Consider the following 13,289-nt stretch of genomic DNA (forward strand, 5'->3'; position numbering starts at 1 on the left):
TTTGATTACTGCTCAGAAATGAGAAGTAATCATTTACTCTGGGTCTTATATGGTTATCAAAACCCAAATATTGCTACTATACCTGTTGCTTATTAGAGTCCCTTTGCAAAGACAAACTTAATTACCATTATTAGAATAGATTAAAATAAATAGCTACTGATTAGTATTTAAAAACATTTTGTGACTTTGCGATGCTGAAAGTGCCTATTGATGTGCCAAATTAATCTTTCATATTTAAACCATGTTGCAGCAAAGTGTTCCAGACTAACTTGGAAGTGCTTTTAGATCTTAACAACCAGGTTTATTTTTACTTGCTTGTGGCTTTAATTCTTGAATGTTCATAGTACTTGAAGTTTTGAACTCTGTTTTAAACTACGTTTCAAATATTAATTTGCAAATTGCTTAATGCAGACATACATACAATCTGCCCTGCAGGGTTGGCCATTATTTGCTTATTTTGGACACCTGAAATAATGGTGATTGGAACACCAGTTTCTACATAATGCTGATATTATTGAACCTTCACTAAGCTGCAGCTGAGCAAGGGATTTCCACCAAGTCAGGTCATGGCCATATCTGCATGCATCCCTTAAAAAAATGACAGATGGGAAATAAACACATTGGCTAAATAATATATATATATATATATATATATATATATATATATATATATATATATATATATATATATATATATATATATATATAAAATCATATATATATATATATATATATATATATATATATGTATATATATCCAGGTGTAGGTTGTGCAAGGAGGCCCCTGAGACAGTCCAGCACATAACAGCAGGGTGCAAGATACTGGCAGGGAAAGCGTACATGGAACGACATAACCAAGTTGCAGGCATAGTGTACAGAAACATCTGTGCAGAATATGGACTGGAAACCCCGAGATCAAAGTGGGAAACACCCCCAAAGGTGGCGGAGAACGCCAGAGCTAAGATCCTGTGGGACTTCCAGATCCAGACAGACAAAATGGTAATGGCGAACCAACCAGACATTGTCGTAGTGGATAAACAACAGAGGAAAGCCGTTGTGATAGATGTAGCAATACCAAGCGACTGCAACATCAGGAAAAAGGAGCACGAGAAACTAGAGAAATACCAGGGCCTCAGAGAGGAACTGGAGAGGGCCTGGAAGGTGAAGACCACAGTGGTGCCTGTGGTCATCGGGGCCCTCGGGGCAGTCACCCCCAAACTGGACCAATGGCTACAACAGATCCCAGGAACAACATCAGACATCTCAGTCCAGAAATGTGCAGTCCTTGGCACAGCCAAGATACTGCGCAGAACCCTCAAGCTCCCAGGCCTCTGGTAGAGGACCCGAGCTCAGAGGATAAGAACCACCCGCGGTGGGTGAGAAGGGAATTTTTTTTTTTTTTTTTATATATATATATATACACTGCCTGGCCAAAAAAAAAGTCACCACCTGGATTTAACTAAGCAAATAGGTACAAGCCTCCTATTGGATAAGTACTGCATAGGCGATTATCTTTCAGCTGGCAACAAGTTATTTAACCCCAGCTGATGCAATGAGTAACTCCTCATTTCTTAAACAACCATGGCAAAAGACACATCCTGTGGTCGTGGAAAAGACGTTAGTCTGTTTAAGAAGGGTCAAATCATTGGCATGCATCAAGCAGAGAAAACATCTAAGGAGATTGCAGAAACTACTAGAATTGGGTTAAGAACTGTCCAACGCATCATTAAAAACTGGAAGGATGGTGGGGAACCATCGTCTTCCAGGAAGAAATGTGGTCGGAAAAAAATCCTGAATGATCGTGATCGGCGATTACTTAAACGTTTGGTCAAATCAAATCGAAGAAAAACAACAGCAGAACTCAGGAGTATGTTTAATTGTGAACGCAAAAGCATTTCCACACGCACAATGCGAAGGGAACTCAAGGGGTTGGGATTGAACAGCTGTGTAGCCGTAAGAAAACCTCTAATCAGTAAGGCTAACTAGAAAAAAAGGCTTCAGTTTGCTAGGGAGCATAAAGATTGGACTCTGGAGGAATGGAATAGGGTCATGTGGTCTGATGAGTCCAGATTTACCCTGTTCCAGAGTGATGAGCGCATCAGGGTAAGAAGAGAGGCAGGTGAAGTGATGCACCCATCATGCCTAGTGCCTACTGTACAAGCCTGTGGGGGCAGTGCTATGATCTGGGGTTGCTGCAGTTGGTCAGGTCTAGGTTCAGCAACATTGTGTGCCCAAAGAATGAGGTCAGCTGACTACCTGAATATACTGAATGACCAGGTTATTCCATCAATGGATTTTGTCTTCCCAAATGGAACGGGCATATTCCAAGATGACAATGCCAGGATTCATCGGGCTCACATTGTGAAAGAGTGGTTCAGGGAGCATGAGACATCTTTTTCACACATGGATTGGCCACCACAGAGTCCAGACCTTAACCCCATTGAGAATCTTTGGGATTTGCTGGAGAAGGCTTTGTGCAGTGGTCAGACTCTCCCATCATCAATACAAGATGTTGGTGAAAGATTAATGCAACACTGGATGGAAATAAATCTTGTGACACTGCAGAAGCTTATTGAAACAATGCCACAGCGAATGTGGGCTGTAATCAAAGCTAAAGGCGGTCCAACAAAATATTAGAGTGTGACCATTTTTTGGTGGCGACTTTTTTTTTGGCCAGGCAGTGTATATTAACACTGTTAAGATTATATCAGTGTAATGTGACAGTGTAAAATCATGTGCTGAAAGCATAATCATGGCAGAAAGTCCTTTTCATACATACTAAAGATGCACCAATCAATCAGCCAACTTAGTGTAAATTATCTTCGATTGTGATCTGCAGCCTACAAAATTTATACAAAATTCTAGTTTTGTATACAGTAAATGAGTCAAAACTAAAAACTCCCAAAATATTTGTTTCATCAACCAACAGTTTGATACACATTTTTGAGTTGAAAACAAAACAAAAAAAAGATCTTGTAATTCCTTAGTTTTATGAAGGATTCAAAATTACAAACACTATGAAAAAAAATCATGACAGAACTGGTCAAAACTGGAATCAGCTGGTAAGCCCACAACAAAGCTAGTAGTCATTATCAGCCAAGAAAAGACTCATCAGTGTATCTGTAATACTTACCCTGAACTACTACAATCTTCAATAAAAGATTGAAGATTTTATGTTTTATTATGTTTTATATACTATATATTATAAAACATAATATATATTATTTATTATACGTCTCTTCTCTAACTTTGCTAGTCAGCCACAAACTCCCCATGTACTTTCACACAAATCAGGTGTTAATAATGGGGAAACCATCAATTAAATTAGGACTAAGCAGTCAACCCAGGACACATGCAATGCATAGCAAAAGTGTTTGCTGAGACACATGCTTGCCCTGTTGTCCTTGACCATGTCCTTTTCAAAACACATCTCATCGCTGTCAAATAGTCCCGACAGAGAGACAAGGAAAACAGAGCCGGCTCTTTCAAAAGCTCTTTGAACTTTAAAACCGACAGCCACCATTCACCAGATTCAATATGAATCGGACTTGACAGCCTCCATTCTCACCATAAATAACACACTTGAAAGAGTGGACAAAAAAAAATTGAAGGGTCACGCCACATTCTCTAATGCAGAAGTTGTGCAGCCCAGCAAGGTTTTACATCCATCCATCAGGTTCGTTTACATCCCCATCCATGAGAAACATGTTAGTGACCTAACTATCTAATTAATGCTAGCAAATGATCAATGCCAAGACTGATTGAAAAATATTGTCATCATTTTTCTCTTGAGAAACTGCTCTGCATGCAACATGAAAGTACAGCCCATTAATTTTTAATAAATGTGAAATGTATGCTTCTTAAATGTGTCTCCATGTGACTTAACAAGTACTTTATCTTGACTGTGACAAATATGGAGCTTGCAAAGTGCACTAATAGAGAAGCTCCTGACAGATGTCCAATGAGAAATATGGAAGCTTTAGTCCTCCCTGCCCAATGACAGGAATACAAATTTTTGTTTAAAGTTCAGCCAGCTTTGGATATAAGCCAGAAAGGATCCTACATTTCTTTTGATAAAGTGACCATGTTTTTTTCAACAGTGCCTTAATGGACATGGAAGAAACATCTAAATATCAAATAGAGGAATAGAAGGCCTTTATCAGTGGAAAATACTCCAGACAACGAAGGCGTCATGCCCTACATAACGCATCAAAGAGCCTGTTTTGAAACTAAGAGCAGGGCTGATATAAGACATACGGTACAAGAACCTAAACACAAGACCTCATTCCTTCTAATTTTCTCTCTGTTTCATTTATTTATTTCTATCTCTCTCTGTCTAAATCCCCTTTTCTTCATATACTTAGTTTAGCAGTGAGAGCCAGATTCACATGCAGCCAGATCAGGGACTCAATACGGCAGCAAAATGCACCATAGAAGGACAGACTGAAGTGCTGTCCACAGCTGACTTCTTCAGCACAATGAGATAAATCAAATTATACATGTCCTTGTTCAACCTTTTCATTTGACACAAAATGGCTTGGTATTTTTTATGCTTATTATATTAGGAGAGAAAAACAACAAATAACTGCAAGATTAGAAAAAAACATAAAAGAACCTGGAAGGAAGAAAGCTGTATTTTCTTCTGACACTTTTTATGCACTCCAAACTCCCCCCTGCATCCTCTTCCTTCCTCTCTTCACTTTCACTTCCACTCCTCTCTCCTTTTAGTTTCTGCTCTAACAAGCAGTTTGATTTCCCCTGGAAAATCTGCACTCAATAAACGTTCTCACTGTCTGTGATGTTCCTCACTGAGGTTTTAACACCAAAGTGAATGATGACTCCAAGCAGGGTTTCTTCATGTATTCCAACATTGTTTCTTTATGAGCACAAACTAGACAGTAAACATATGAGACTGCATATGTAAATATAGTCGGAAAAAGGATTTGCCTTTGCATTTTTCATGATGTGTTGCTTTTTGAGACTTATTTGCCTACTTCATCCTGGCAGACAGGTTATGCTTAACTACTTTCTGGATTCAACATGCAGTAATCAGACCTTGGTGTGAATTTGTTACAGTTACTTCATGATTTAACAAAGGAAGAACTCATACCTGCATTGAGTGTTAGTGTGGTTAAGCTAGCTTTTTTTCTTAATAGGTAGAGTTATAATCTGAAAAAAACTGCATGCCGTTTTTAGAAAAGTTAACAGAGTCACTCTCTCTGTCCATCTGTTTCACTCTCAGCTACAGTCAATAATAATTAGCCCCTTAAATGTCAATACAAGCTTCCAGTGTAGTTTATATACAGTAGCGCAACATGAGGTAAGAGGAAAAGGGCACCAAGAGAAAACACTATTTGTGCCACTTAATTCATGCAAAGGTTCAGAGCTGAAATATTAACAGATACTTATGTTTTCAATTAGTATTGCATTTACTCCTCACACTACTGACACTGCTTATGCAGAACTTTTGGTCCGCATATGCAGCTTCATAAATCATAGGCTAATTAATTTCATTAATCAGTTCTATGATGTCTGCCAATACGAACTGTCAAATACTTTGAAACTTACAAGTCCTGTGTAGGTGCCATGAAAATGTTAAAACAAGAGAGCAATATATTTTTGTTTTGAAAAAGAAAGAGCCTTTATAGCATGCTAAACTGGATACCATAAATTAAAAATACCAAGCACTGAATAAGTCACATCTAATACATAACATTTCTGTTTTAGGTTTTCTTCTTGCACATTTCAGAGGAGCATGTTAGCAAGCAGAGGACTGACAGACAGCTTTAAATAATAAAGTTACAAATGCTTATTTGTACTTATTTAACTTATGTTATTCTCACTTTAGCTAATTTTTTTTTACAACATTGGCTGTGACAACAGCAAGATTAAAAACCAGCAAATGTATAAAAAGTCTTTTTCATTCCCAGAGTGCTCCACAGTTAAGTAGAACTGAACAAACCCAGTTTAAATGTTTCACCAGCATGGAGAGAGATGCAGAAAAATAGGTCTAAAACCTCCAGTGACATACAGTAGATGCTGTACTGGCAAGATCCTGCAACGATTCTTCATGGAAAAATTATTGCAGTATCTTGCACCTACTGTATTTCAAGTACCTTCTCATTCTGGGTCACGCCTCTTAAATAAGTCACATTTATTTCTCAATACTTAGAAACGGTGGGCTGCTGCGCAGGACACCCTTGATCACTGTTATCTGCACAGCACTAGATCAGTTATATGGTGCTGCCTGAGGCCCAGCGACTGCCGCTACCATGCTGCCATCATTACAGTAATGATCTCCCAGTACACAGCTCCTGTGTGAGGTCACAGCTATACACTCACTATGGCTGTACAACACACTGTCCTAACTTTCTACCCCTAATATGCATTCTTTTTGTTTGTGTTTTTTTTTTTTTTTTTACAAAAGAAACTGGAGGTCACAAGGTTAGGCTGTTTCATCACTTACAAAAAAAAGCACAAAAGTAATGAAAAACTCAAAACGGAACAGCACTCATACAAATGTGGAACTCATCATTACAGGCTTATGACCTGGTAAGGTTCCCTATTGGCAATTCATTTAGTCATCTGTATTCTAAGCATTGTGCTGCACATTATTGGATTTCCACTTCACATAAATAGGCTTCAAAATTGATCCAGTGTCACACCTGTGTCTTCGTCGATGGTAAAAGTGCCCAGTCCTCTGCCTCCACGGACAGAGTATCTCAAGACGCCGTCTCGTCCCCTGTCATCATCTTTAGCAATGACTGTCAGGACACTTGTTCCTGTGCGAGAGTTCTCCTTTACTGAACCTTTCACAGCAAAGTCAACGAAGTAAGGGGCATACAAATTTTCATTGACGTCCGCCACCTGAAGAAAAGTGATAGTTGATTTTAATTTGGATGGAAGAAAGTGTGTGGATTTATGTTGTTTGTTTGCTATCAGTGACATAAGCTATTTATGTGCGACTCTTTTACGCACCTCAATCTCCACAAACGTGACACTCCGAAGGCTTGGGATTCCTCTGTCTTCTGCCACAACAGTTAGGTTAAAGAACTGTTTCGTCTCAAAGTCTAGTTCCTTGTTTATCCTCAGCATGCCGGTCACAGCACTGAGCTGCACAGAGAAATTTATTGGGCACAGTCATTTTCTTCATCAACTGCCTTTTAAATATTAGAAAATCTTGCACAAAACTATACGTATGCATACCTAATAGGGATTTACGGTATGTGTTCTATTTTTATATTTTTATTTTGTGCATAAAAAATAGGTTTTCTGAGACTGAAAGGGATATGAACCAGTTGCAAAATGTGGTGAGATTTCAAGACATTTTTTCTGGGCTACGGAAATTATTAAAATATCTCTTGATTTTGGGCTCACTTTGTAGGGCTTTTTAAAAAATATATGTTTCTCAAATTCACATATGGAAATAGATTTAATTATCATTGATTAATTTCTGCTAATTACATGGGAAACAGTGAAATTTTGCATGTCAATAATTACGTTCTGCTGCACAAAACATTATAGATTATGTGTACTCAAACAAAACCTACCTCGAAAGTGCCATTGAAGTCATTGATCAATGAATATCGGACTTGTCCACCAGGTCCAACATCTGGGTCCTGAGCCTGCACCCAAGTGATCACAGTTCCAGGAGGCAGATCCTCTGGTACCCGGGTAATGTAGCTGCTGGGGATGAAAGCTGGAGAGCAGTCATTGATGTCCTCCACTATTATGCTTAGAGTAGTTACCGATGACATCTGGGTGCCTCTTTCGGCCTTGTCTCTCACTTCAACCTTCAATATGAATACAGGATGTGCTTCTCTGTCCAGTTGACTTGCAACAAATACACTTCCAGTTTCACTGTCAATACCAAACTGAGGGACACTGGTGAGCATTCTAAAGGAGAACTGTCCATTCTGGCCTATGTCCCTGTCAAAAGCAGTAATTGCAATTACTTCCATGCCGAGGTCTGCATTTTCTGGAACAATGGCAGAGTAACTGTCTTGATAAAATTGAGGATTATTGTCATTTGCATCCTCAATGATCACTGTAAGCAGTCTCCAGTTGGACATCTGAGGAATTCCCTGATCATAGATGGTGATATTCAGAAAATAGCGATCTTGTCTCTCACGATCCAGTGGTTGCAAAACAGCTATCAGGCCACTCTCCATGTTGATATTGAAGCTGTTCTCTTTGTTACCATCACAAATAGAAAAAAGAACACGACCGTTAAAACCAATGTCAGCATCTCGTGCCCGCACCTGAAAAACGCTGGAACCAGGACTCAGATCCTCTCGCACAAGAATGCTTGTAGGCAGAGCTTCAAACTGTGGAGCTTGTTTGTTTGTAGAGAAAAGGTCTATGTATCTTTCATCAGATCTTGGTTTAGCCATTGCAGATGCCTTGGAGACCATTTTCTCTGCAAGAAACTGGGCTACCCTGGTCTCTTTGCAGGTGAATCCATTGGGTGGCATCCTGCCTCTCACCACTGATATATTAACGAATGTCGGATCGGAGGACATCTCACCATCTGTTGCAGCCACTTTCAGGTTAAATATAGAATTTTTTAAACTGTCTGATGCAAACGATCTTTTCAGTGTCAAAGCCCCTGAGTTAGGATTTAATTCAAAATTGTCTAACTCGTTCCCAGACAGTATCTTGTACCTCACCATTCCAACTTCATCTATATCTATGGCCGACAAAGTAACAATGGTCTGGTTCACTGGAAAATCACGACTTATCATGCCTCTGCAAGAAACCTTCTCAAAAGCAGGCTTATTATCATTAATATTTACCACCCGAATGGTAACATTAACCTCTGTTTCTCTTCTGTAGGGCGAGCCCCAGTCAGAAGCTCGCACTGCAAAAATATAAATATCCTCCGAGGACTCAAAGTCCAAATCTCTTGTGATCGTCAGCTCCCCTGTGTCCTGGTCTATACTAAATGGAATAAACTCCTCACCATTGATTGTGTGAGTTACATATCCATTTTCTCCTTTATCACTGTCCACAGCAGACACCACAAGAACAACAGTCCCTATAGGTAAGCTCTCATTAATTGCAATATCATAGGATGGCTTGCTGAATACAGGAGAGTTATCATTTGCATCTTCTATGTTAATTTGAACCCTCACTTGCTGTTGACTGACATAATCAATTACCTCCATCTCCATGAAATCCTGGGATATCTTTGTCAGCTGCCTTATGGTCATAATAATTCCAGTCAAAGGGTTTATATCAAAGTACATTGGATCTGAGTGGCTCCTGAAACTGTAATTGACACTCAGAGGAGCTGGGGATATTTTCACCACCTCCACAATAGTGCCTGGGGGAGCTATTTCACTCACCTTGACTACATAAACATCTTTCTCAAAGTTTGCCAATACTGGGTCTTGCTTTGTAACCACTAACTGAACAACTTGGGTATTGGAAAATTTTGGAGGCATACCTCTGTCTTTGGCCTGGAAAGTTAAGTTGCAGCCATAGGGATATGTTTCCCAGTTGATCAACTCTGAGGATTTAACCCTATATTTATTCCCAAAAGCTAATCTCTCAATGACAAACTGTTCAAAAGGATCTCCCTCAATAATGGAAACCCACTCTATGTCCCCAGATAACCCCTCATCTTTATCCTCCACAGTCAGTACGGCATAGATGAGGTCCTTGTCTATCAAAGACGGAGCAACTGCTACTGCGCTGAGAACAGGAGCAAATTCATTAATCCTATCCACAGTTAAGACTAACCGAGCAGTGCTGCTGACGCCATTATTTCCATAGAGTTTCATTCCTCTGTCAACCACTTGCACCTCCAGTTCAAATTTTTCTCTTTTGTCTATCCTGGGTCGACCTGTGAGGGTTATGACCCCACTGGTTGGATGAACGGCAAAGAGCTCTACTCTGTTCTTGAAGAAGTAGTAGAACTCCCCGTTGGAGCCAATGTCAGCATCTGTAGCTGTTACTCGTCCAATGCTGGTGCCCAGGGGTGCACTTTCAGAAACAACAAATGAATAGAAGGTTGGAGAAAAGAGTGGTCGGAGGTCATTTGTGTCCAAGACCTTGATAAATATAGTGACCAAGGTCTGCAGACCAATATGGGCAGATGCCTTGACTGTCAGAGTGTAATTGTCCTGTACCTCCCGATTCAGCGTGGCACCGTTGCCTCCTTTAGTGCTTATACGTAAAAAACAAAAATCTCCCATTACAAACTCCTCAGCTTGAAAGATGCCATCGGTGTCTCCAGATTCAATTGAATATTTCAAGTCTAAAGGCCAGGATGGCACAAGAGTGATGCCCATTTTCACCTCACTTCTGATATAGGTTCTTACTGCTGAGTTCTCAAAGATTGTAGCATTATAGGATGGCTGGGTGAAGAGCAACAAGCCTTGTCCTGCTCTAGGTGTGGATGAAAACTGGGCTTGGATGTTGGGTAAACAGAGGAATATGCATAAAACAAAACAAAAGAAAAGAGAAAAAGTGGGTAGAGGAAGCATATTTCCCCACAGATTAAGCTTCATCAATATTCCATCATTGAGACATCCTGTTAAAGAAAGAAAATGACAAAGAACAGACCTGAATTTAGTTGATAAATGTTTAAGATATGTCTACGCAAAAGATTTGAAAAATCATTATAGGATAAAAACTTACAAAGACATTTCAGGAGTACAGATGTTTCCTCTGTTAATGACAGCGCAGCTGGCCGTACAACAGTGGCTTGCATTTTGACACCGACTTCTGAAAATGATAAAATGAGATCTCTTTAGGTAACAAATAAAAAACCCAGCTTAAGTTATGGGTTTGTTTCTGGTATGAAAATACCATGGTATTAAAATAATATAAGTTTGAACATGCTCATTTTCATTGCTGTCAAATGCAGTTCTTTTACTGAGATGCAAGAAGAACTGCCAAACACCAGAGTTTTTGTTTGGCTGCTTGAGGGGTAGTGCAGCATTGCCCCTCCCCTACATGTTGCTGTGTCAGCTGAGAAGGCTACAATACATTTATTACTTGTGACTACTATGTCATTGTTTCTGAAACAGTTAAAATTTCCCATGGTACCATGCTTATGGTTTAAAATTCCTATAATGTCATGCCATAAAAGGTGGGGTTTTTCTAGCTGTCTAAAGAATGAGGTAATGCAGACCTGTTCGTCCCCCACGTGTTGCTGCTCAGGCCAAACTGGTGGAGAAAAGGCTAATACACTTCTGCTATGCTTTATAGAAAGTCATGGTCAGCTGAAAATATTTTCATCTTGGGAAAACATGGACACTACATTGCTGGGAAGAAAGTGTTTGTCCAATTTTTTCTGTTTTTGCTTTCTCATCACATGTAAATATTTCAGATCATCAAACAAATTTTAATCTCAGTCATAATTAGATAACAAAAACATTTACAGTATTTGAAACTAAAATTTTCCTTACTAAGGTAAAAAAAAAAAAAGCTACTCAATTCAACCAGGTCCTAAGTGGAAAAATTTTTTTTGGCTGTTTGTAATAATTGGCAATGACTCTCTTTTATCTCTGTGGTGGCATTTTGGTCCACTCTTTTTTGCCAAATTGTTTAAATTCCATCACAATTTAAACAATTTGGCAAAGAAAGAAATTTTAAGAATGAACAGCTTGTTTTAGGTCATGTCACAGGATCACAATCAAATCTCAATTTTGATTGAGATGTTCCTTTTGTGTTTTTAAGCATTCAGAGGTGCTGCTGTGTTTTGGCTCATTGTCCTCCTTCACAATCTAAGTGTGTGTTAGAGAGCTGTTCCATCAATTACGGCAAATCGTCCAGGTCCATAAAATGAAAAGCAACCCATAATACCAACACAAATGAAGGGATTTCTTAATTTTGCGGGTTCAGGCAGTAACAACTGCAGGGTGTGGCTAGTGAAATTGAATCACAAATGTGGAAGTTACTCCATGATCAAGATGGATTCATATTGTGTACATATAGGGTCAGGTTGGTTTGTATACCTTTTTCGCCCCTAATAAATGGGTTTCTTTAAATCCTTCTTTTTGCATTTACATGTTAAGACATGTCTGTTTTAACATTTTATTGAAAATCTGGAACTTAAGTGTGAAAAAAGAAAAATCAAAAGAAATCTGAAGAAAAAGGGGCACTTTTTTTTTTTACTATGAGCAATTTTATATGATTTATTGTTGTTTAAAATCATTTAATAAAAACTGTGATACCATGAAAGAATTATCATGCCCTGAGAATCACTGACCCAGGCCCACCCTCCATGTTAACAGAAAATAAAGCTTTTTTTAAATAAAAAAAAGCTTTATTTTTTGTCAAAAAGCAAAAAAATAAAGCTTTCAGAAACGATTGTTGTAACCTTAAAATTTCTTTTTAGTCTTTGTAATTAAGACGAGACAAAAGTCACCCTGTTTAGGAATTGAATCGGCCAGATATTGTTGTAACAGATTCATTTTGACAGATTCATTCATATCACTTTATTGCAAAACCAAGGAAAAAAATGGATATGTTGTATTGCATTTTATGGATATTTTAACATATGTTTTAAAATACTGCTGAGATTCCATATATTTTTTTAGTTTATTATTAAAGAGAGAAAAGAGTAATTACACACGACTCTGATTAATTGTGTTGCACTGACATTACATCAATCCCAAAACCAGCTTAGAGCTTAAACCCATAATTTAATGACAGAAACCTACCACTGAGAGACGGTCCCAGCAGATGTTTGGGGGACACTTATCGTCTCCAATTCTGATGCGGCTCCAGCAAAGCTCGCCTTCGTGCAAAAATCCATGAGTTTATGGCAGTTTCAAGCGACAGCATGCCGCTCCAGTTGCGATACTCTGTGTAGATGTGATCACAAATTGCAAAGTGTCCTACCTTTTGGCGAAACAGATGTGGTCAGTGAAAGTAAATCCGTTTCCATGCTCCTTGACCGTTAAAATTAGAAAAAGAGTAATAAAGCAATGCAAAACGCGCAAAAACAGACGAGCGCGACAACAGAACAAAAATCATTTGCAACCAATTTTTCCAACAGGAGGCTGGCTGCCAGAATGCAGCCGTCCTCGTAAAACTAAACAAATATTGCCCTAGTTGCATGCACCTGACTGATGGACCCCGGGGTGCAGAGGGCTGTGTGCAATGGTAAATTGACCTTATAGCAGTCATAGATCGTTTGCTGCAAGGTTAGAGTCCGTGGCCACCGTGGTGCCATGGAGCTGTATCGCAAGTTTCAAAGCGGCCAGCATCAGTTGACGCTGATGTGGGACCACGCTCTCCGGATGGAGCTAGGTGGAGGGCGGTCTCCGAGTTTT

General features: G+C 39.1%; 1 protein-coding gene across 1 annotated transcript in view; it reads right to left on the reverse strand.

Moving 5' to 3' along the window:
* fat3b (FAT atypical cadherin 3b) overlaps window positions 1-13,250 on the reverse strand; it is an 81,932-nt gene extending 68,682 nt beyond the window's left edge. The window contains exons 1-5 of the mRNA XM_032576388.1: window positions 12,675-13,250; window positions 10,645-10,731; window positions 7,551-10,537; window positions 6,979-7,113; window positions 6,666-6,867 (exon numbers count right to left, since the gene is read on the reverse strand). Coding sequence (XP_032432279.1) covers window positions 6,666-6,867; window positions 6,979-7,113; window positions 7,551-10,514 — 3,301 coding nt within the window. The 5' untranslated portion in view covers window positions 10,515-10,537; window positions 10,645-10,731; window positions 12,675-13,250. The remainder of the gene's footprint in view (window positions 1-6,665; window positions 6,868-6,978; window positions 7,114-7,550; window positions 10,538-10,644; window positions 10,732-12,674) is intronic.
* Between the last annotated feature and the right edge of the window lie 39 nt (window positions 13,251-13,289).

This window comes from Xiphophorus hellerii, chromosome 11 (genome assembly GCF_003331165.1).
Source record: "Xiphophorus hellerii strain 12219 chromosome 11, Xiphophorus_hellerii-4.1, whole genome shotgun sequence".
Classification (NCBI taxonomy): domain Eukaryota; kingdom Metazoa; phylum Chordata; class Actinopteri; order Cyprinodontiformes; family Poeciliidae; genus Xiphophorus; species Xiphophorus hellerii.